This window comes from Lissotriton helveticus, chromosome 2_2 (assembly GCF_964261635.1).
Source record: "Lissotriton helveticus chromosome 2_2, aLisHel1.1, whole genome shotgun sequence".
NCBI lineage: Eukaryota > Metazoa > Chordata > Amphibia > Caudata > Salamandridae > Lissotriton > Lissotriton helveticus.
In genome coordinates, this window is record NC_136060.1 from 522582287 (window position 1) to 522606882 (window position 24596).

Genomic DNA, 24596 nt, shown 5'->3' on the forward strand with positions numbered 1-24596 from the left:
GATTATTCCTCCTAAAAAGATAGATTGAACTGTTTTAGCATCTTGCAAGCAAAAAGCAGTTGAATCGGTTTCTGACGTCTGTACACGCTTTGAGGAGGCATTTCACGATTTTAGTGGGCAGTCATTGACGTATGACACAGGCAGGCATCTATTCATCGATAAATATGTCGCAAACCTGTTGCCAGGAATAGCTAGTCGCCTAAAGGCCAGTGAGAGTTCATGGACTACCTCTTATCCAGTTTCTCTCTTGACTCTGGCTCAGTATTATGAACGATAGGAGTTAGAAGCGAAGGGCAGTGATGATAGAAAGACTAAAGAATTAAAAACGAAGGATATCTTGGCTCAGGCTTATGGTCCGCCTTCTAGGGGTAGTGATAGAGGTGGACATGGATCTTATGGTTCGTCTTTTACTTCATATACTCGTTCAAATTTGTCTGTTGGCCAGTGTGCGTACTGCAGGAAATTTGGAAATTGGGCTTCTGATTGTCCGGTACTGCGTGCTCAGCAGTATCCACGTGGACAGAGACAAACGAGAAATCGCTCAGGATATTCAGGGCCTAGAGGAAGCACGGATGATCGTGCTAGGTTTAATGCTAATACACGTGGACAGGATGGGCTTAACAATTTTGATAGATGAAATCAATATCGAATGTCAGATTATGTGCCGTCTGATTAGAAAGATTCTGCTTATTCATAGTATTAGCTAGGATGGGGTAAGGAATTAGTTGATGTTCAAGTAGATCAGAGGGGTCCCTATGTTACAGTACATGTTTTGGGTTCTACTGATCAGTTTCTGGTTGATACAGGAGCTACTCGTAGCGCCTTATCTAAACACTTGGTTCCAAGGGCTCCCCTGTCTGGCTTAACCATTAAATCAATAGGCTTAAATGGAACACCATCCCTTAGCCCACTGTCACAACCACTTGCATTCCATGTTGACAAATTTACTGCTCCATGTCCATTTTTGTTTTCGCCAAACACACCGGTGAATATTGTGGGTCTTGATGTGCTCAAATATTTCAGGGCTACGATACGATACTCTTCGGAAGGAGTATGTGTCATTTTGAATTACACCTACTCCTTGCTTGAGAGATCCTGTTTTGTTAAAGAGGACATTGCATTAGCTACTCCAGATACCGATGTAGGGCAAATGGTTATTCCGCCAGTAAATATTAGTGTCAAGGAGGGTGCTTCATTGCCATGATTGCCTCAATATAACATTTCTCAAGAAGACGTGGAAGCAACTATACGCACTGTCCAGGATTTGATTAAGGTGGGGGTTGTGGAAGAAGTTCCTTATAATGTTTGCAACATGCCTATTCTTCCCATTTTGAAAAAAAGACACTGACACTAGGATTTACAGATTCATTATTGATTTACGAGATGTCAACAAGATTGTAGTACCGCAATACCCTGTGGTTTCTGACATAACGACACTGCTTACCTTAGTTCCTCTAACAGCAACTACCTTTTCTGTGATAGACCCGAAGAATGCTTTCTTCTTGATTCCTATTCATCCTGATAGCCGATATTTGTTCTGTTTCACTTTGAATAATCAATCATACAGATTTTGTAGAATTCCTCAAGGGTACACTGAGAGTTTCACTTTGCCTAAATGAGTGGCTCTCATACACCATGTCGATGACATCTTGGTGGCAGCTGATACACCTGAGCACTGTGAAAAAAGTACTTTGTCTCTACTTTCTCTTCTTGCTGTACACCACCATAAAGTGTCACGGAAGAAATTGCAATATTGTAGACTTAAGGTGACTACTTCTATCACCTTCTGTCTAAGGAGGGGTGTGCACTTACACCAGATCGTATATAAGCAATTTTAGACACACCATTCCCTTCTACTCAGAAAGATGTCTGTGCATTCATTGATCTGACTTCGTTTTGCAGGCAATGGATATTAGGTTTTTCACACATTGTTAAACCCCTGCTAGCGCTTTTGACTAAAGACACTCCAATGCCCATTCCATGGACAGATGAATGCTAGGATGCTTTTCGTCAGTTATGACAAGCTCTTTGTTCTGCAACAGTCTTAAGCACTCCAGATTACACGAAGGCTTTTACACTCTATGTACTTGAGAAAGTTGGGTGTGCATTGTCAGTTTTAGTACAGGCACACGGTGACAAGCAGCATCCCTGTGCGTATTTTTTGGCGGTTCTTGATCCTGTCCATTGCATTGCCCGGGTGCTTCTGTTCAGTTGCAGCAACAGCTGTGTCCATACGTCAGAGTGAAGGGATAGTTTTGTCACATGAAATGAAATGAAATGAAAAATTGCATTTGTATAGCGCATAACTGCCCTAGGGCCTCGCAGCGCTAGTACCCCATGCGGTCAATGCCCTTTTGAATTAGACTAAAACGCAACACTTAACTAGTGCTCATTTGACAGGATACAAATTGACACTGTTAGCCCCTCACATTACCTTGAAGAGATGTGCGACACTGAACCCAGCTACTTTGTTTCCATATTCAGAGACTCAGACTCAGTCACAGGAGTCTCATGATTGCATATTCCTTACTGAGGAACAGGCAAAGGGTTGCGTTGATTTGCAAGATACGCCCCTTTCTGATGTAGATGGGGAACTGTGGGTTGATGGGTCTTGTTTGAAGTTACCAGATGGCACGACATCAGCTGCATATGCAATTACGACACTTCAGACAGTAGTGGAGACAGCTCGTATACCACAGAAGTCACCTAAAGCAGCTGAGCTAATAGCTTTTATACGAGCGTGTGAACTTAGCACTGACTTGCGTGTGAACATCTATGCTGACAGCCGCTATGCTTTTGGAGTGGCCCATGATTTTGGCCTACTTTGGAAGGAAAGAGGCTTTCTTACATCCCTCGGGATGCAGACAATGCACGGAGAATTAGTGCATAACCTTCTGACTGCACTGACATATCCAAAGAAAATAGCTATTGTGAAGTGTAGCACACACAAAAAAGTGACAGGACAAGGCAATGCCTTTGCAGATCGCGTAGCTCATGAGACTGCAATGCAACGAAGCACTAAATCTATGTACGTAGTGAAGTCACAAGCTGAGCGTTGGCATGATGCTAGACAAGAAGTATTAGATATACAAAGATCTGCCTCTGTGGAAGAGCTTGAGCAATGGTCTAAAGAGGGAATGTTGGATGATGTGGGCTGTTGGTGAAACAAAAAGATGGATAAGTGGAAACTGCCTATAGCCTATTTACAGCCTAAGGTTCAAATGGCACATGGGCTGGCACATGTTGGAGCTCTAGCGATAACGAAATTCCTTACACAAGTTTGGGAGCATCCAGAAATTGCCAGCACAGCTAAGAGAGTAGTACAGTCCTGTTTGATCTGTTGGCAGTACAATCCTGGAAAAGGGACACAGACTCCTACAGGTGAGTTTTCTACACCAACAGCACCTTTTGAAGTTTTGCAAATGGATTACATCTGACTTGAACACTGTAACAACTTGAAGTATGTTCTAGTGGTGGTATGGGCATTCAGTAAATGGATAGAGGCATACCCTCCAAAGGATAATACAGCTCTCACCACAGCGAAGGTGCTTTTAAAGGAGCTTTTCCCTAGATATGGTGTTTGCAAACTTTTGTGGAGTGACAACAGACCTCATTTTATCGGGAAAGTTGTTGAGTATGTCCTTAAAGGATTAGGGATCAAAAAGAAATTCCATGCAGTTTTCCATCCACAATCAGCAGGATTAGTGGAGAGGTATAACGCTACTTTGAAATTGAAATTAGCGAAAATACTGGCTTCCATGTCTTTGAAATGGCCTGATGCACTACCCTTGGCATTATTGTCTATTAGATCGGTGCCACATTCACGATCTGGGCTTACATCATATGAAGTTGTATTTGGCAGAACGATAAACATTTGGGGAGTTCCTAAGCCACGCCCCATACATGATGTACCTTGTGTTCTGATTAATGATTATTTGGCACAATTAACTGACAGTTTGATCTCTATCCTTCAACAGTTTCGAGAAGCTCTTCCAGACAGATCTACAGGTGAGGCCCATGAACTCCGGCTCGGTGACCATGTGATGGTCAAAATATTTGAGAGGTCGAACAGCTTGAAGCCGGAGTGGCAAGTACTGGAGCAATTGCTCCTTGCGACAAGGACAGCGGTTCCAATGGCAAACAGAAAGAATTGGGTCCATAGCACTCACTGCAAACGAGTGTCACCTACCTTGGTGGAACCTGCTGTGCTGACTGACTAACAAGAGATTCTGGAAACGGAGAAAGGCCACGCTCTCTCACCTGAAGGATCTGAGGAAGTCTTCCCGGACCAGACGATCGCTGGAGTATCCCGATACCAACTGAGACCGAGGAAAGAATCTGCTGCTTTGAAAAAGACTGGTTGAGCTCCCGTCCTGGGTTGGTGAGACAGAGTGCTGATGTGGCAAGGGGGGGGGATCAGTTCTTCATAGTGACACCCGTCTCGACCCTCAGTGAAGAAATCAACAGCTGTCCAGGGCAAAGAGCTCCAACGATTGTTTCAACGACGAAGTGATCATGTCTGCAGAGAGATCAACTGTTGCCAAGATTTGTAATAAGAAGAACATTTGTTCTGTAGGATTTGTTGTTGCTATGGTGGCTATAGCAGTAATAACCTGGTTTGTTGAAAAAATGGCTCCTGCTCGACAGCTTTTGATCGCCACTACTCCAGTACCAGTTGAGCATCATTACTTTACACTTCCCTATCATGAGCAGAAGCATTGACAATCCTACCTGAACAACACGTTCATTCAGATGCTGCATCACACTCAAATTGCCACAAATACTACCGACTGTTGGGTGTGTGGGATGATACCTGCTCACCAGAAGAAAGGAGGAACACCTTTTATTACTCTTCCTTTCTCACATAATGGTTCTTGCCAAGCCTGATTTGTGCTTTTGTTTGCTTCTGAAAGGGCTAACTTCTCAAGGATGACAGTAGGACGGATTCAATATCACCTCAATAAAGTGTGTTATCCCGATGAAAATGGTTACCCTCATGCTAAAGGGACTAAATGGGAATGGGAAGAGTATCGACCTGAGAATATTTCTGCACCATATGTTTTCACAAATACGAGAACTATAAAGAACAATGGACCTTTTGTGTTTTCTGTTACCAGAGCTAAAGCATACTTGTGTATAAGTAGTATTGGGAGAATTCCAGTGGGGAGAAGTGAGTGTACTGTGGTTTGTTTTGACTATTGAAGGTGCCAATAACAGCAGTTTCACATCCTCACATAATACCTACTTTGTCTGCGGTAACAAGGGATATTACCAACTACCTGTTGGATGTCCAGCAGTATGTTATGTGTCCTATTTGTTGCCCCCTGTGTTTCTGGCACCTGCATCATATCATACAGACTTTAAGCTGTATAATGATATTTCCAAGAACAGAAATAAGAGGACAATAAGTACAGATGAGGTTGACCAGACTGACACCACTTTGTAACAATATGTTGATTTCAATGTGGGCTTGTTTTTCTTTGTGGGTGCTGCATTAAACAGCAGAAAGATAAGACACTTGACTTGTGTTGTAGAAGCTATTACCAATCAGGCAGCTATGGCACTTGGGAACATTACAGAAGAACTGCAAGTTGCGAGGATTGTAGCACTCCAAAATCGTATGGTTCTTGACTTGCTTCTAGCGGATTGAGGTGGTGCATATCGCATTATCGGCAACAGCTGTTGTGTTAACATTCTGGATCACTCTCCTTCAGTGTTTGATGCAATCTCTGAACTGCATAAGATTGCTGCAGAGATTCGCCTAGAGACTGGCACCTGGACTTGTTGAAGTTGTATGTGGACACTCTTTGTCGCTTGGGGCTGGAAGCTACTGACTATCCTATGTATAATACTAGTAATATTATTTATATGCTGTGTATGTATACAATGTGGTCCCATGCTTTGCTCCATTTGCATCATTTCTTGTACGCCTGCAGTGCTAAGAGAAATGTTTCAGAAATGAAAGCACAACGTTTATTAAATAAAGAGGTCACTGAAATGATGAACACCAATGTACAGGATGCATATTTAGATTATCCCAAATGAACGAATGTCTTCAGCTAATGCTAAAAGGGTTGTCTGTTGTAATTTGGCAGCAATCGGGGTTAGCATTTAGCTGAAGCCCTCTTGGATTTTACGGCTATTTTGTATGCCATGTGCTACCAAGTGCTCACCATGTACTCTGTCCTACCCTTCTGTCGTCTGCTCTTGAAGTCTGCCTAGTGACAAGTTATATTTAGCCTCTTCTACTTTGCACATCCTCAGTTGAGCTGGCAGCTGCCTATGCAGCTGCTATTAGTCTGTAACTGTCAGGATGTGCTTACTAGAATTAGCAACTGTTAGCTCCTCCCTCTTGTTAACTTTACATTTTCTGTTTGACCGTATATGTGCCTAAAACCTTCTTTTGTACTTGTACCGCCTTCTTTTGAGCCCCTGTGTGGGTATAAAAGGACTATACTCCTTCTGTTCAGTGTGCTACTTTATACACTACTGAAGGGTGTTGTGTGAATGTAGTTCCACCTCATGAGGTTAATAAATACTTTGTTTGATATTCCATTTTTCCGTGCCAACTTCTATCCTATTTGTCTGAGGACTTGTGCAGAGTAGAGTGAACCCCTAGCACTGGTAGGCCTTGCTGAGGCGCACCACCACAAAGTTAACCAGCGCAGGCATTGCTGGCAACTAGGATCTCAGTGAGGGCAGAAGCACTGGAATGTAAAAGTGTGTACCCCTGCCAATGTCTTGGGTGAAAGACGGGGTCACAAATCAGAAAGGAGAAATCGTGGATCAAGTTTTTGATGCCTAGCTGAGAGTCACAGACCGACCAGAACAGCGAGGAAGCTTTGCTTGAGGTGACCCCTTTTCAAACAAGGGTTGCTTCAGAGATCCCAGCATCAGGCCTCTGAATCCTAGTCCCAAAGTTAATGCAAGTTTGCACCTTTGTTTGTTGGTCAAGAGATACCTGGGCACACTGGATGCAATGTGTGGCCCCAACAAATGAGCAGTGCACCAGCAGAGTAATATAGGAGTTAGGTAAGGACTTGAGTTTAGGGTGCAGGTGATGTGTCTCTGGTGCCTGTTAGATTGAAGTGAAGAAAACTGGTGCACTGCCTGAGACACTGGACAGGATCGCTGAGAGCATTTGCCCTGATGGGTGACTGCCCTATCCTGAAAGAAGAAACTTTTTCCTTGAAACTGGGCTGTGATTCTTGAGTTGCGAGTTGTGCAGCTCCACCGTGGAAACAAAAAGAGGCTGTATGTGAGGCTCAAATGGACACAGGGAGAAGACTCCCCTCTGGCTTGGTTGTACAGCGGCTTCAATTTCCCCAAGGACTTCTTTTTCTTGTTAATAATGTACCCCTTTGATCGTCCTGTTTTTGAGGAGGAGCAGCCCTTTGCAGCTCTTCGTCCTAATTCCTATGGCCTGTGTGGTCCTCCAGGTCCCAAATATAATTGATGTTCTAGCCCTCATAAAGAAAACACTAGAAAAGTCTAATGAAAATGTTTTTATTAGATATGTGCTGTTGGCTATTCTGAAATTGAAATGAATGGCCATTAAACTGCATAGGAGCCCTGAAAATGTTTACTAGATGATTCTAGGATTTGCTTTTGCTTAGGGTTGTGAAAAATTATAATTCTGTTTGTGATAATTGTCATTACTCTCTCCTGCTATCTGTATGTTAATTTTGACCCAATGCTTTGTTCACTTTGTATTCCTGCTTATACCTCATATGTACCCACTTAATTAAATGTTTAGAATGGAAAATGCCCATCTAGCAATGAATTAAGATATTGATAAATTTATTAAATGTGCAAATATTTTCTGTGTTCCTACTGGATCATAGGAATGTCTTTAGCTCATGCTAAAAGGACTATCTGTTAAAGATTGGAGGGATTTATCGGCACGAGCTGAAGCCATTTTTGTATTTGGCAGCCTTTTTAGGTAGCCATGTGCTCGCAATGTGCTGTTTCCATCTTCAGAGCCTTGCACATGCTCAGAGAGGCCTGGCTAGTAGAATGCACCTGCTTCTCTAGTATAACTGTCAGGCTATTCTTGCTGATGTATGGAGAAGTAACTCTCCTCCCACTTTGTTGAGCAAGCAAATCTTGCATACACATATTAGTCCTTTTGCATGCTTACATGAGCCAGGACCTCTACTTGGTTTTATGCTGACTATGTAACCCTAAGCATATATAAGGCCCCTGTTTTCTGTACTCCTTAGACTGCCTCATACAGTTTCTGAGGGTAATGTGTGACGTAGTCTCCCTCATCTGAGGGTATTAAAGATGTTACTTTCATATTACAGCTTCTGTTCCAATCTCTTCTTTTCTGCTTTAAAGAACCAGGTTTATCAGTGAGACCCCTAAGAAGGTTTCTATGTTCAATAATGCTCTACTCATGTATTCAGTCAGTCAAACCACTTTATTCTGTTAAATTAAAACCATAAAAGTACAAACACAAAATACAAACATATATGTGCAAAAATACAGTATAAAGTGTCCACAGTATAATACAATCCGACAGTAGCAGTCTATGTGCAAAGAACGCGATACAGTACTGGTCAAGTAAAGTGCATTTACAGGACAAAAGTGACAATACATCCAAGATATTTGATATAAACCTCACTAAAAATACCAATCATAAAAACCATGTATAAAAAGATAAAATCAGAAATATAACCTCATTAATTACTCTAGAAAGTTTGGTTTCAAACTATATGGGTTTTTTGTATGAAGGGCTTTGTGAGTGATACAAGAGCTGTGTTGAAGAAGCATCGTCCTTCAATGGGAAGCCAATTGAGACTCTTAAGGGCTGGTGAGATGACATCAAATAATTTGGTACCTTTGAGGAGGCTGGCAACCACATGTAGGACTGCTCTTTGAGGGGCAAGGTGGATTTTCGGGGTTCCTGTGATGATGGTGTTGCTTTAGACAAGTTTTGAGGGGACTTGTGCTTGTACTACCATTTTAAGATCATGAGGGGGAATGAAGGGTTTGATTATGTTGAGATGAGATGATGCACAGCTTAGAGATTCTCAAACGTGTTGTATTCACAATTAATTTGATTTAAGGTGCTGCTGATGGGTGACGCTTTCCGTCTGTGGCGTCTTATATCAATAAAAAGTGTGTTTCCAATGGATCATTGGTTACATCCCCATCAGGCACTCTTGTAATGGTTCCTATCCAATAAGGACTCCAATTCCATTCATTCTTTGGTATTATCCATTTTTTATTTCTTGCTTTTAGGCAATTCCTTCATTGCTGTTTTACTTCATATGTTCATTTTTATATTAAACGTGTTCTTTTCTTTTATAAGCTCCAATGCATTTCGGGCAATGCATGCCCTTCCTCAGGGAGAAGAAACTGTTGAAAATACAAATATAGCTCTAATCACAACAAACAAAGAATTTCAAAACCATGCTGTGACCTCCCTTTCTGCTGCTTCGGGGGTTTAGATTGAGTCGCGGCCTCGATGATATTAGTAGGGCCCAGCCCTTCCATGTGTGCAGCATTCCCCTGAAAAAGATTTGTGTTGAAATCACCCGTTATGATGCGGTCCGAGTTGGGGTATTCAGCGGCGATGTCGTCCATGATCTCGCACAATCGGACCTGATGGTCTTTTTATGTACAGGTGCTGGGGTTGATGTACACATTAACGAGGAGGAGTGAGCGCTGCCTCCTCCATGGATTGATTTTAACCCCAAGTAACCAATCTTCTTCAAAGTGGAATTGGTTGAAGGCTCCTTTTAGGTTGTTTGAGATATATATGGACAGTCTGCCTTTGGGGTGGCCAAATCGGCTGTCCCTGCGTGCTGGTTTTCGGAATTCAATGTATCCTTCTATGGGGTGGTCCTCTGTTGCCCAGGTTTCCTGTAGAGCGATTGCTATGTGATTACACAAGAAAGCCATGGTGTCATCATTTGAGATTTTATGTGGAAGACCGCTGATGTTCCATGAACACAGTGAAAATGGAGGCCACCCTTGGTTGTTGTCTCTTTTGTGCTGTATGTCCGCCGCTGATCTTACCTGTGATTCGTGTTTGAGAATAGGGCTAGGTAGGCACAGGGCTGGCTGCATGGCAAATGGCGAAAGGTTTGGTGTTGACTTGAATCCTGGACGGGTGAAATATCATCGTTGTGCTGGTAGTAGTAGTGGTACACACTGGCAGTAGCAGCATATGAAAAAAAGGAAATGAAACACTGAGTGGCCTGAGCGTACCATTATAAACAGTACAATAGATAGTACAGTAGAGAACAGTGCCATAAATTGTAGCCTAAGCAGTGCTAAATTAATGTAAATATAAGTAGTAATTGCGTGGAGTATGACTACTATAAGAAATAGAAGCCAAAAGACACAGCAATGTAAGCATTAAGCATTTGATTCGTCACGTGTAGGAGGAGGATGTTGTTGATGATGATCAATCCACGACGGCACACATGAACTTCTGATTGGAATGATTTCTCTGTTGCTTGGACCTTATCCTCCCCAGCAAGTGTGTGGAATTTATTGTTGTTGCTTGTCAGTCACGGATCACTGACATAATATCGAGGGACATAATATCGACTAGCAAAAATATCGGCGAAAAAATATTGACAGACAGAATATCGACTTTGTATCTACAAACAGGTAAGTACAAAAATATCGAGTAAAAAACATCGTTTACAAAAATACAGTTTATAAAAATATCAACTTTATTAAAAACAATGTTAAATGTAAATTAATATTAAAAATTAATTGCTAAAATATACTTAAAAATACTTAAATTACCTTATAATAATTAAATAATTAATTAAAATTATAAAAAAATTACAATCATATTTGTTAAAACATATATATATAAAGTAACATAATATAATTAAAAATATCCAATATTATTACCGTAGGATAGCGGAAGTGTAAAAATTACTATTCCCACTCCAGAAAGTGCAACAGTAGGTAAGGCGTTGGATAGCGTAGAGGTAAAAATTACTATTCCCACTCCAGAGAGTGCAACAGTAGGGAAAGCGTTGGATAGCGTAGGGGTACAAATTACTATTCCCACTCCAGAGAGTGCAACAGTAGAGAAAGGGTTGGATAGCGTAGGGGTAAAAATTACTATTCCCACTCCAGAAAGTGCAACAGTAGGTAAGGCGTTGGATAGCGTAGAGGTAAAAATTACTTTTCCCACTCCAGAGAGTGCAACAGTAGGGAAAGCGTTGGATAGCGTAAGGGTACAAATTACTATTCCCACTTCATAGAGTGCAACAGTAGAGAAAGGGTTGGATAGCGCAGGGGTAAAAATTACTATTCCCACTCCAGAGAGTACAACAGTAGAGAAAGGGTTGGATAGCGTTGGGGTAAAAATTACTATTCCCACTCCAGAGAGTGCAACAGTAGGGAAAGTAGATACTTCATATGTTATTTAAAGCATATATATATTAATATCTATAAAAAATAATTAAAAGTAATTACCAATTTAATATAATATAATAATTAATGAATTACAAATACTAATTTAAATTAATCATTACAATTAGTTATCTATTAATACTAATTATTTACAAATTAACAATTAATTAATTAGTAATTAGAAAGTTACTTAACAATTAAAATCTAATAAATACCAAATAAATTAACATATGTAATTAGTTATAATTAAATTATTTCCCACCCTATTCCCCTATGAACCCACAACCCACTGCAGAAAATAAATTATTAAAATTAACATAATTAACAATTAATCAATTTAATAAAATTAATTCTCAATTAAAATGTAATTATTTACCAAATAACAATTATTTAGCAATAAATTATAAATAAATAACACTACATAAATTAACATATTTAATTCATTATAATTAAATTACTTCCCACCCTATTCCCCTATAAACCCACAACCCGCTACAGTAATTAAATTAGTTAAATTAACATAATTATCAATTAATCAATTAAATACAATTAATTGGCAATTAAAATTTAAATAATGACAAAATAAAAATTAATTAACAATTAATTATAAACAAATACCAATAAATACATTTACATATTTAATTAATTATAATTAAATTACTTCCCACCCTATTCCCCTATAAACCCACAACCCGCTACAGAATTAAATTACGCAAAATTTAAATAACATTAAATTAATTCATTAAATTACATTATAACATAAATAAACACTTTTAACATATAAAATACACTATAAAAAAATCAATATTATTAAATCTTCGATATTTTTATTAACCTATATTATGTACTTCGATATTTTGACTATCTATATTTTAAAATTCGATATTACATTACTTACCTTCAAAATGATATTTTTGATGTCTATATTCTGTCCATTCGATATTTTGTCTAGCCTATATTTTGAACTCGATATTATGTCCATTCGATATTTTGTAGTTGATATTTTGTCTGCTTAGCAATTCTTTTAAGTGGATCCCCCTTGATGCTGGAAAGACTGTTACCCACACACTCATAACTATTAGATTGGACTACAGAAATGCCCTCTAAGCTGGAATCGCAAAAACAACAGTTGATGGACAGAATGTAGAACAATGTCATACATTCACCCCAGTACAGAGATATGGACCTAAATCCATCGTTTGTGTGCTCACCTTGCCATTCCAGTTTGAACCCAGCCATATGCAAATCAGTCTTGACCCTGTGCTCCATGGGAACAGTCCATCCCGAACTGCCAAACCAGGTCCTCCCTGGACTGGAAACAAGCATCCTAGGACCGGTTTCGGGCTTTCAGCCCTCATCCGCCAGGATAGGTTGATTCCGGTGGCATGGACTCACGTCTGAGCATACCCATCTCACTCGGGGTGATGAATGCAAAAAGAACAGTTGATGGACAGAATGAAAAACCATGTCATACATTCACCCCAGTACAGATATCTGGGCCTAAATCCATTGTTTTTGTGCTCACCATGCCATTCCAGTTTGAACCCAGCCATATGCAAATCAGTCTGACCCTGTGCTCCATGGGAACAGTCCATCCCGAACTGCCAAACCAGGTCCTCCCTGGACTGGAAACAAGCATCCTAGGATCGGTTTCTGGCTATCAGTCTTCATCAGCCTGGATAGCTTGACTCCAGTGGTGTGGAGAGCCTGGGACTCACGTCTGAGCATACCCGTCTCACTCGGGGTGACGAATGCAAAAACAACAGTTGATGGACAGAAGCAGAACAATGTCATACATTCATTCACCCCAGTACAGAGATCTGGATCAAAATCCATCATTTTTTTGCTCACCTTGCCATTCCAGTTTGAACCCAGCCATATGCAAATCAGTCTTGACCCTGTACCCCATGGGAACAGTCCAGCCCGATCTACCAAGCCACGTCCTCACTGGACTGGAAACAAGCATCAGCAAATCACTGTTACGTAAACTTAAGACCATCCAGAACACCGTAGCCAGACTAGACCTCAGAATCCCGCGACATTAGCACATCACTAAACACCTGCAAGACCTCCACTGGCTCTCCATCAAGAAAAGAGTAACCTTCAAGCTGCTCACCCATGCCTACAAATCCCTCCACAACAACGGACCCAAGTACCTAAATCGAAGAGTCTCCTTCTAAACACCCACAAGGAACCTCTGCTCCACCGACCTCGCCCTGGCAGTAAGTGTTACCCCGCTCATTCACAGAATCAGAGCGGGTGGAAGAGCCTTCTTCTACATCACAGAGAAAGCCTGGAACGAGCTTCCAGTTGGCATCAGACGCTCCCCTACTCTGCACACCTTCAGGAAGAGCCTCAAGACCAGGCTCTTCGGCTGATCCGGGGGTGCACCCCCAAGCGCCTTGAGACCCTCACGGGTGAGTAGTGCACTTCAAACCTCCTGATCGATTAATTGACACTCAGACCCACTAACAGACGAGCTCAGACAAACTCACCCCAATGACAGACCCATTGAGACAGTCATGCGCTCACTCACATACTCCCTCTCAAAAGTTACAAGTCATAGATGGGATTTCTTTTTTTTTTAAAGTCTTTGAAATTCACTTAAACAACCAAAGGTTACAGGACATTATAGTTAGGAAATCACATTAAAAACATAGAAATTCACTAAAAAAAGAAAAGATTACTGGGACATTAAAATTAGGCTCAGACTTCACTTGTACAAAACCATTTCAATTCTGCAGTTAAAATTAACTGAGCAAACTATAACTGATGCACCCGTAATGCACTGTTTATGACCTCACATATTCATTCACTCATGACATTGTCAGTGACATCACTGATGGTTTCTAAATTAACATCACTGATCACATCACAGATGATGTCATCCACAGAACCACTCAATCACCCACTCATACCCATATACAACATCTCACACACGCACTCAAACACCCACTCATACCCATATACAACATCTCACATACCCACCCAAACACCCACTCATACCCATATACAACATCTCACACTCCCACTCAAACACCCACTCATACCCATATACAACATCTCACACACCCACACAAACACCCACTCATACCCATATACAACATCTCACATACCCACCCAAACACCCACTCATACCCATATACAACATCTCACACTCCCACTCAAACACCCACTCATACCCATATACAACATCTCACATACCCACTCAAACACCCACTCATACCCATATACAACATCTCACACTCCCACTCAAACACCCACTCATACCCATATACAACATCTCACACTCCCACTCAAACACCCACTCATACCCATATACAACATCTCACATACCCACCCAAACACCCACTCATACCCATATACAACATCTCACACTCCCACTCAAACACCCACTCAAACACCCACTCATACCCATATACAACATCTCACATACCCACCCAAACACCCACTCATACCCATATACAACATCTCACACTCCCACTCAAACACCCACTCATACCCATATACAACATCTCACATACCCACTCAAACACCCACTCATACCCATATACAACATCTCACACACCCACTCAAACACCCACTCATACCCATATACAACATCTCACACACCCACTCAAACACCCACTCATACCCATATACAACATCTCACACTCCCGCTCAAACACCCACTCATACCCATATACAACATCTCACACACCCACTCAAACACCCACTCATACCCATATACAACATCTCACACACCCACTCAAACACCCACTCATACCCATATACAACATCTCACACACCCACTCAAACACCCACTCATACCCATATACAACACCTCACACTCCCACTCAAACACCCACTCATACCCATATACAACATCTCACACACCCACTCAAACACCCACTCATACCCATATACAACATCTCACACACCCACTCAAACACCCACTCATACCCATATACAACATCTCACACACCCACTCAAACACCCACTCATACCCATATACAACATCTCACACACCCACTCAAACACCCACTCATACCCATATACAACATCTCACACACCCACTCAAACACCCACTCATACCCATATACAACATCTCACACACCCACTCAAACACCCACTCATACCCATATACAACATCTCACACACCCACTCAAACACCCACTCATACCCATATACAACATCTCACACACCCACTCAAACACCCACTCATACCCATATACAACATCTCACACACCCACTCAAACACCCACTCATACCCATATACAACATCTCACACACCCACTCAAACACCCACTCATACCCATATACAACATCTCACACACCCACTCAAACACCCACTCATACCCATATACAACATCTCACACACCCACTCAAACACCCACTCATACCCATATACAACATCTCACACACCCACTCAAACACCCACTCATACCCATATACAACACCTCACACTCCCACTCAAACACCCACTCATACCCATATACAACATCTCACACACCCACTCAAACACCCACTCATACCCATATACAACATCTCACACACCCACTCAAACACCCACTCATACCCATATACAACATCTCACACACCCACTCAAACACCCACTCATACCCATATACAACATCTCACACACCCACTCAAACACCCACTCATACCCATATACAACATCTCACACACCCACTCAAACACCCACTCATACCCATATACAACATCTCACACACCCACTCAAACACCCACTCATACCCATATACAACATCTCACACACCCACTCAAACACCCACTCATACCCATATACAACATCTCACACACCCACTCAAACACCCACTCATACCCATATACAACATCTCACACACCCACTCAAACACCCACTCATACCCATATACAACATCTCACATACCCACTCAAACACCCACTCAAACACCCACTCATACCCATATACAACATCTCACACACCCACTCAAACACCCACTCATACCCATATACAACACCTCACACTCCCACTCAAACACCCACTCATACCCATATACAACATCTCACACACCCACTCAAACACCCACTCATACCCATATACAACATCTCACACACCCACTCAAACACCCACTCATACCCATATACAACATCTCACACACCCACTCAAACACCCACTCATACCCATATACAACATCTCACACACCCACTCAAACACCCACTCATACCCATATACAACATCTCACACACCCACTCAAACACCCACTCATACCCATATACAACATCTCACACACCCACTCAAACACCCACTCATACCCATATACAACATCTCACACACCCACTCAAACACCCACTCATACCCATATACAACATCTCACACACCCACTCAAACACCCACTCATACCCATATACAACATCTCACACACCCACTCAAACACCCACTCATACCCATATACAACATCTCACACACCCACTCAAACACCCACTCATACCCATATACAACATCTCACACACCCACTCAAACACCCACTCATACCCATATACAACATCTCACACACCCACTCAAACACCCACTCATACCCATATACAACACCTCACACTCCCACTCAAACACCCACTCATACCCATATACAACATCTCACACACCCACTCAAACACCCACTCATACCCATATACAACATCTCACACACCCACTCAAACACCCACTCATACCCATATACAACATCTCACACACCCACTCAAACACCCACTCATACCCATATACAACATCTCACACACCCACTCAAACACCCACTCATACCCATATACAACATCTCACACACCCACTCAAACACCCACTCATACCCATATACAACATCTCACACTCCCACTCAAACATCCAGAAAACCAGTGACAGGTAAGCAAGTTCTTGCACAACCACTCACGCCTCCATATAGCCACTCACACAGCCAATCACTCACCCATAGAGTCACTGACACACTTACTCACACACCAATACACCCATATAGCCACTCAAACATACACATATACACCCATACAGCTACACATACCTACTCACACACCCATAGAGCTACTCACACCTCCCCAAAACCATCCACACACCCACTCAGCCACTCGGACACCCACTCACATACTGACACAGGCAGTCAAGCAGTCACTCATATCACATACCTTAGATATAGTACCACTCATTAGTAGTATAGCTAGTATACTAATCTAACGTTTGTATTAGTTAATATATGTGTTTAACACTCATAAACTCTTAAAAAAACGTACCCTCAATGATTTTATCAGTGATGTCATCAGTGATGTCTTTTGAGATTGTTTGAGTTTTTCTTAAATCTCTTTCCTAGCTATAATGTATAATTCATATATTTAATTTTATTGGTGACCACATTTAAGAAATGTTACTCCCTTTCAGGACACTCACATTGTTACCACACATTAAACACGTTGTTTCCATGCTTGCAGCTGAGTATTTTTACCCACATTGATATCTCGTTTACATGAGGCAGTATAATGGCATATTCTTAAGAATTACTTGAAATTTTCACATCACAAAATCCCCAGATCATTCCTAAAGGATTCTGGGATCCTCTGAGGCTAGCCACCATCACCTCCCCAAGACTCCTGAATAGCATTAGAATAAAAAAAATACCTTTATTCTTACTCTACCTTCCATGCTCCTACCGTACTCCTAGTGATAAAAAGCCCCACACATATGTATGCTTTAGAACTTATGAAAAAATAAATCTGAATCGTGTCTTATAGAATTGTGTTGCATCCATGCAGCAATAGCCTTGAGGCAGTAGTTAAAGGTGAGTTGTGTGTCTCGTGTATTTTATTGCTGATTGAGGGTGAATCATCACAGTGAGAGTGTCCTATTGATGATCAGTCTCATCTGCACATAACAGGCGTCAAGGACTGAAGAACTCACATCCACCAAGGATTGAGTAAAGATTGAATGACAAGATAGAGGCAGGACAGCAAACATGTACACTTGGGTAAAGCCTACTTGACGCCACATTCAAAGTCAATCAGAAAGGTTTATTTTCATGGCCATATGGACATATTTTAGAACCTCACAGTTGAGATGTCTTAGAAGTGTGAGGGTGTAAAGGGAATAATCGCTGTCCAACTACCAATGTACTTGTCCGAAGGGTTGTATTACTGAGGCCACCGTGGTAAAAAGCTGATGAGTGGAGCTGTGTCCAAAGAGGCGCCCAATGTATCGATCATGGACTCCACTCCCAGGCCTTGGATCCCATTGACCGATTACATCCTTGTGGGGAAGGAGTAGTGTGAGATGCTGTCAATACATCTGCTGAGAGACTGGAAAAAGAACGTTCACATGTTTGACGGATGTATTCCCACAGCACGTCATTTGTCGCTGAATATTACCCTATTATTGATCAAAAAGACGTTACATTTTCTTAGTTCCTTTTGTTTGCATTCCTTTCCAATGCTTTTTTAATCTCTTCCCAGGTCCTGATCAGATCTGGTTAGTGAACGGCCCCTCTCTCTGTGCTGGAAGAGTGTCGATTGTGCACAATGGAGTGTGGGGTAAAGTCTGTGATGACGCCTGGGATCAGAAGGACGCGTCGGTGGTCTGCAGACAGCTTGGATGTGGAGCTGTACAAAGCTATCAGTATAATTCAGCATTCGGGATCAGCCCTGCGCCAGTTCTGATGAGTGACATCCAATGCCAAGGAGATGAGTCTGCCCTGTGGAAGTGTGCCCAGAGAGGCTGGAGTGTTAATACCTGTCCAACTGGGAGGAACGCTGGAGTGACCTGTGCAGGTAAGACGTGTAAGCTGAGTGTAAAAACAAGCTTCATTGCATAATGAAAACATTATTCACTTCTGTCAAAATGCAAAAGTGACCTCTGGTGGCAAGTATTGCATCAGGTGGGTCTGGATGAACCATTAAGACCCGTCATCAAATATTTTCAAGCAGATAATTATGCTCTCTGGAGCCAAGGGGGAACTTGCAAACCCCCTTCCTGCCTGTGTGTGCTCCGGCTCTCTGCATCTTCCCAACAGTTATGACTCCTTCGGGAAGAAGGGTTTCACAAGTCAATCCCTGCACTCTGTCGAGCCACCTAGAAACAGACATGATTTCTCTTGCCGGAGTCTAGTTTGCACCATCCACTGAGGATTTTAAAAAAATGTTAAGCACTTAGCAATGATCCTTAGACTTAGCGACAATGTCTACTACCCTGCGCTCTAGTCTTCCCCATCACAGTCCCCTTCCCTACATCCTTCCCTCTATACTTCCCTCTGTCCTTCCGTCCATCCTCCCTCCCTCCATCCCTCATGTCCTCGTTCATTCCCTTCCTCCGTCCCTCCATCTTTCATTCCCTCCTTCCCACCCTTCATCCTTCCCTCTGTCCTTCCCTCCATCCTCCCTCCCTCCATCCCTCCTTTCTTCCTTCCCTCTGCCCTTCCCTCCCTCTATCCCGCCTTCCCTCTGCACTCCCCTGCCTCCGTACTTCCCTCCTTCCCACCTTCCATCCCTCCTTCCTTCCCTCTGTTCTTCCTTCCCTCAATATAACCTTCTTTTTCTTTGGAATTTCTGTAAGCTTTGCCCTTGCAGGGTGTGGATACAGGGAAGAGGGGGAGTATTTCCATTAAAAGAAAAGAAATACTCAGAGAAGTGTAGAGATTGTTGGCATCTTGCAGGAAGAAGGGGCGGAGCCATCTCAATCAATCTGGTCACTCAGATCTCATATTGTTTAAACTGGGTTCAAGAAGAAGGACCAAGGTGTGGTTAAAAAAACATAAAACCACGGAAGGATTGTGATCAATATTTGTGTTACACAAAAATGTTGTCTTAAATGAGTCTTGTTACATGGCCATTGGGGACACTGTCCACATTACTAAGTTTGCATGAGCTTCGCTACCATGCTGCTGCTTTTGCGCACGTTACTACATGACTTTATTTTTTCGAGACTCTGTTTATGCCTTTCACATGAGAACCGTCTGCTTTTTACGTTGCCTTCTGCGCTCCTGGAGTTTAGTCTGAACACGATGTATACGGTCGATAAACAATGCCCCTTGTTATTCTGTTCTGGTCAAACCATAGCACCTAGACATAACATACTAAACACAGCTGCAATGCTGAAGACTCATGCTTTGATATTAAGGGGATGCATGGTGTTTTAACACACACTTGGAGAGAGACATTTCATGGAGAAGAGCTACGCTGTTCCTATGATGTAAACCTTCCATCTAGGCTTTATGGTATGGTACGGGTTTGCTGTCAAAGCCCAGAGATCTTCTTTTATATAAATAAACGTCTTCTAATCAAGGGGAGGGTGGTTAGGCCTTATAGTCCTTTTTCCAATGTCTTTATAAAATGACTTCCCCCTTTGTATTCTACTCTTAGTTTATGCAATTTGCTGCTGGTAGTTGCTTGTATACTGTATTGTAGAGCATGATAGTTAAAATAAACATTTTGAACTAGTACAGTGACTCTGCCTATTCTCATTGTGGACAAGTACAAGTGAGTGAGCGAAAGAGTATGTCTTGCTACTTCCATTCCTGAGAGAGTCAGGAGTGTTGTGTTCTGGGTTATCTAATCATTTGTAGCTTCATGATTTTTGGAGGAGAAAGAGTGAGCCACTATAGCTAGTCGGTTTTGAGATTTTGGGTACTAAGGTGATAGGTTGGTACACCCTATACACCGAGGTCCTGTTTTCCTGCGCATAGTTCTGTGTAGGTGCAGAATCCCTGCAACATGGCACCTCCAACGTGTGGTCTGTTTCTGTTTCTGGAGACAGCTGTGACGGTGTAACCTCCTATATTGATGTTTTATAGGTTCTCTCAAGCTTGAAATTATAAAAGGTTTCTTCTCTTTGTTCTTAACCCATTATTGCGCTGCCGCCCTTTAGGTTGTCGTTCTTTGTTCTTTGTCATAGCGGCTGATATTATCCGGCCTAATCAAGCAACAGTCACGGCTATCATATCAAAAGAAGAAAGGTGCCACTTTAACAGTGAGATATGCCTCAGAAGGTGAGAACGTGACACCGGGACTGGGCATGGGAAGTGACTCTGCTCGACAGTGCAGCAGAGGTTTCCATAGTGCGGGGGGCACTGCGGTAACCTGTCTGGAGGTGACAGCAACTGATACATTCATTAAAGTGGAAACAGCTGATACCCAGGTTGCCCCCCCAGATAGACTTTATGACGTTATTTTCCAAATTGAAGGTGATATACAGCTTCCGATCAAGGCACTTTTCTGGGAAAATGTGACATTCTCATATGACATGTTGTTGGCTGGGGTAGATTGGCCCCCACCCTTGCGTTAGCCGCTTCTAGGTGGGAGGATGTGATACTTCCGAATTTTCTGCGTTACGTCACTGAGGAGCATGCCAAGGCTTTCACAGCAGAGTGGGCTGCTGCCCTTGCCCTGGTGGTGTATTTTATTCAAGTGGGCTGGGATATCGATTGACTGGCTAATGAGATACCTTTACGATTTGTGCCGAAGCTACTACCGCAATACCCAATCAAGCATAAGGCTAAGGCTCACGTTTGTGAAATTCTAACACAGTTAGAGTATCAAGGAGTGATTAAACCATGTACATCTCTGTACTGGGGTGAATGTATGGCATTGCTCTGCATTCTGTCCATCAACTGTTGTTATTGCATTTGTCACCCCGAGTGGGATGAGTATGCTCAGACGTGAGTCCTGTGCTCTCCATGCCACTGGAATCAAGCTATCCAGGCTGATGAGGGCTGAAAGCCCGAAACCGGTCCTTGGATGCTTGTTTCCAGTTCAGGGAGGACCAGGCTTGGTAGTTCGGGCTGGACTGTTCCCATGAGGCACAGGGTCAAGACTGATTTGCATATGGCTGGGTTCAAACTGGAATGGCAAGGTGAGCAAAGAAATGATGGATTTAGGCCCAGATCTCTGTACTGGGGTGAATGTATGACATTGTTTTGCATTCTGTCCATCAACTGTTGTTTTTGTATCTAGTCCGAGTCGACAATATAATTTTATCCTTCGCTGACTATGGATACAAGTTAAATTTTGTAAAATCGAGCATCGCCCATTTGGCGGTGCTCTTTTTTGTGCTACGAGCTCAATAAAGAAGGAATAGGGCTAGACCCCACTTCTTGGAGAAATGTGCACAATTGCAACCCCCTTCTACACTGAAGAATCTTCAGTCCTTGTCTGGGATTTTTGAATTTCGAGAGCATATACATTCCTGAATATACCCAGCATATCAAACCACTTTATGCATTGATACAACCTACATTTTCTTTTGCCACCTGGCTTCCAGAACATACCTCTATCCTACATTTGTTGCAATCTGACTTGTTTGTGACTAACTACTTTTTGACGTGTGAGAATACCACAAACCTGGTAATACGTACATTTCCAGGGGTGGTGGGTTTCACTTATTTGATGTTCAATGAGGGAGACACAGTACCTATTGCATACAAATCACATTTGTACACGTAGGCTGAAACGCGATTTTCCAATACTGAAAAAGTTTTGACAGCGGTGCAGATGGTGACTCTGAAAGAACGCTCTATGGCGCACGGTAAACGCATTATTATGGTCACCCTTCTCCCTGCTTTAGAAGCAGTGACTAAGGCGAGTGTACCAAACTCTAAGGCTTTACATACTCGTTGGAAACAATGAGCTGCATCATTAACATCGGCTGATATCACGTTTATCTTTGATCCTTCTCTCCAAACACAGGAATTCTTACAGTATGAACATGTTCATCCTCCTCCTCTGTCCTTGCTTCCTTTGGATGAATACCAATGTAACATCTATACCAATGGATCGGTTCAACCAGCTGTTGGTTCTAAACATGTTTATTTGGCAGCTTGCGCAATTGTTGCTGGCTTAATTGTGAATGGAGAGTTTAAGTCTTCCATAGTGCATACTCAGCTACTTGAAGACTGTACGGCACAAGTGGCTGAGCTGCCTGCTCTTTTTCTTGAGTTTGCCGATCCTAATGGAAATACTCTTATTGTGTGCGATTCTTATTACTGTGTTCAATATACAATGTGTACAATGACAACTTATTTTTTTGGTCTCGAAATGACTATAAGAATTCTAAAGGCAGTGCAATTAAGCATAAGACGCTTTTCCCTTCTAAATACACTAATTATATAACTCCCGAACAGGTTCCTTATGCTAAGATTCCTTTGGTTGGGCATCGGCTGATTCCCAACTTGGACTGCAGACCTGCCTTAATCAAAGCCACACACAAGGGTATGGCTTCTTCACATGCTGGGGTGTCGGCAACAGCCTTTATTTCACAGCAACGTTACTGGTGGCACGGTTTATATACACAGACCCACAATTATGTACTTTCTTGTGACATTTGTCAACAAATTAAACTGTCTCCGGTCCCACGCCATCCACAAAAACAGCTATGTGTTTCTAATCAACCACTTGGCTGTGTATATCTTGATCACTTCTGTCCATTTTCTTCTGATACTGTGTATAAATATATATTTGTGGAAGTTGACTCATGCACTAGATTCCTTTGGGTTTGGCCACAACACAGTGCTGATGCTCAAAATGTCATCAGGGATTTGCGTGCCTTTTTCAGGATGTTTGCCTTTGGCACCTTTCATTCTGACCAAGGTCCAGCTTTTACCTCTATGGCATACAAGGACGTGATGAAGTCAACGGGGGTGCTGGTACAGTTTTCGTCTCCATAGAGGCCTGAAGGCAATTCAATTGAGGAACAAATGAACCGTGATTTAAAGCAATACTTGACAGCTAGAGTCTTAAGTACTGGCAGGAACTGGCTGGCCTATTTGTATGGTGTTCAATGTGCGCTTAATAATCTCCCTAGAAGATCTCTGGGTGGGAGGACCCCATACAAGATGCTCTTTGGCATTAAAATGTTTGTGCCAGACCTTGATGGTCTAGACGTTGTGGCAGCTGCCACAACCTTTGATGTAGATAATCATGCTACTGTGTTACGGGAACTACAACAAGTTATGCAACTGAATATTTACCCTCTTCCACTGATGCAGCACTGCTGATTACAGTTGCCGGCTGGCTTCCCAAAATCAGAGATTTGGTATGAGAAAAGCTGGAGAACAAGAAAGAATATGGCCCCTCTTCTCGTGCACCGGTTCCAGTGCTTGGACGGAAGGGTACTCGTACAGTAATTTTACCACATTTACCTTGTTGCAAAGACAACAGGTACATCTCTGTGGACAATGTCAATTTACACCATGTGGCCGATTCTGAACAGCGTCACGCCTGCTGTGACA

General features: G+C 42.3%; 1 protein-coding gene across 1 annotated transcript in view; it reads left to right on the forward strand.

Moving 5' to 3' along the window:
- LOC144821699 (CD5 antigen-like) overlaps positions 1-24596 on the forward strand; it is a 303084-nt gene that overhangs the window by 154768 nt on the left and 123720 nt on the right. Inside the window, exon 3 of the mRNA XM_078678917.1 lies at positions 18832-19146. Coding sequence (XP_078535043.1) covers positions 18832-19146 — 315 coding nt within the window. The remainder of the gene's footprint in view (positions 1-18831; positions 19147-24596) is intronic.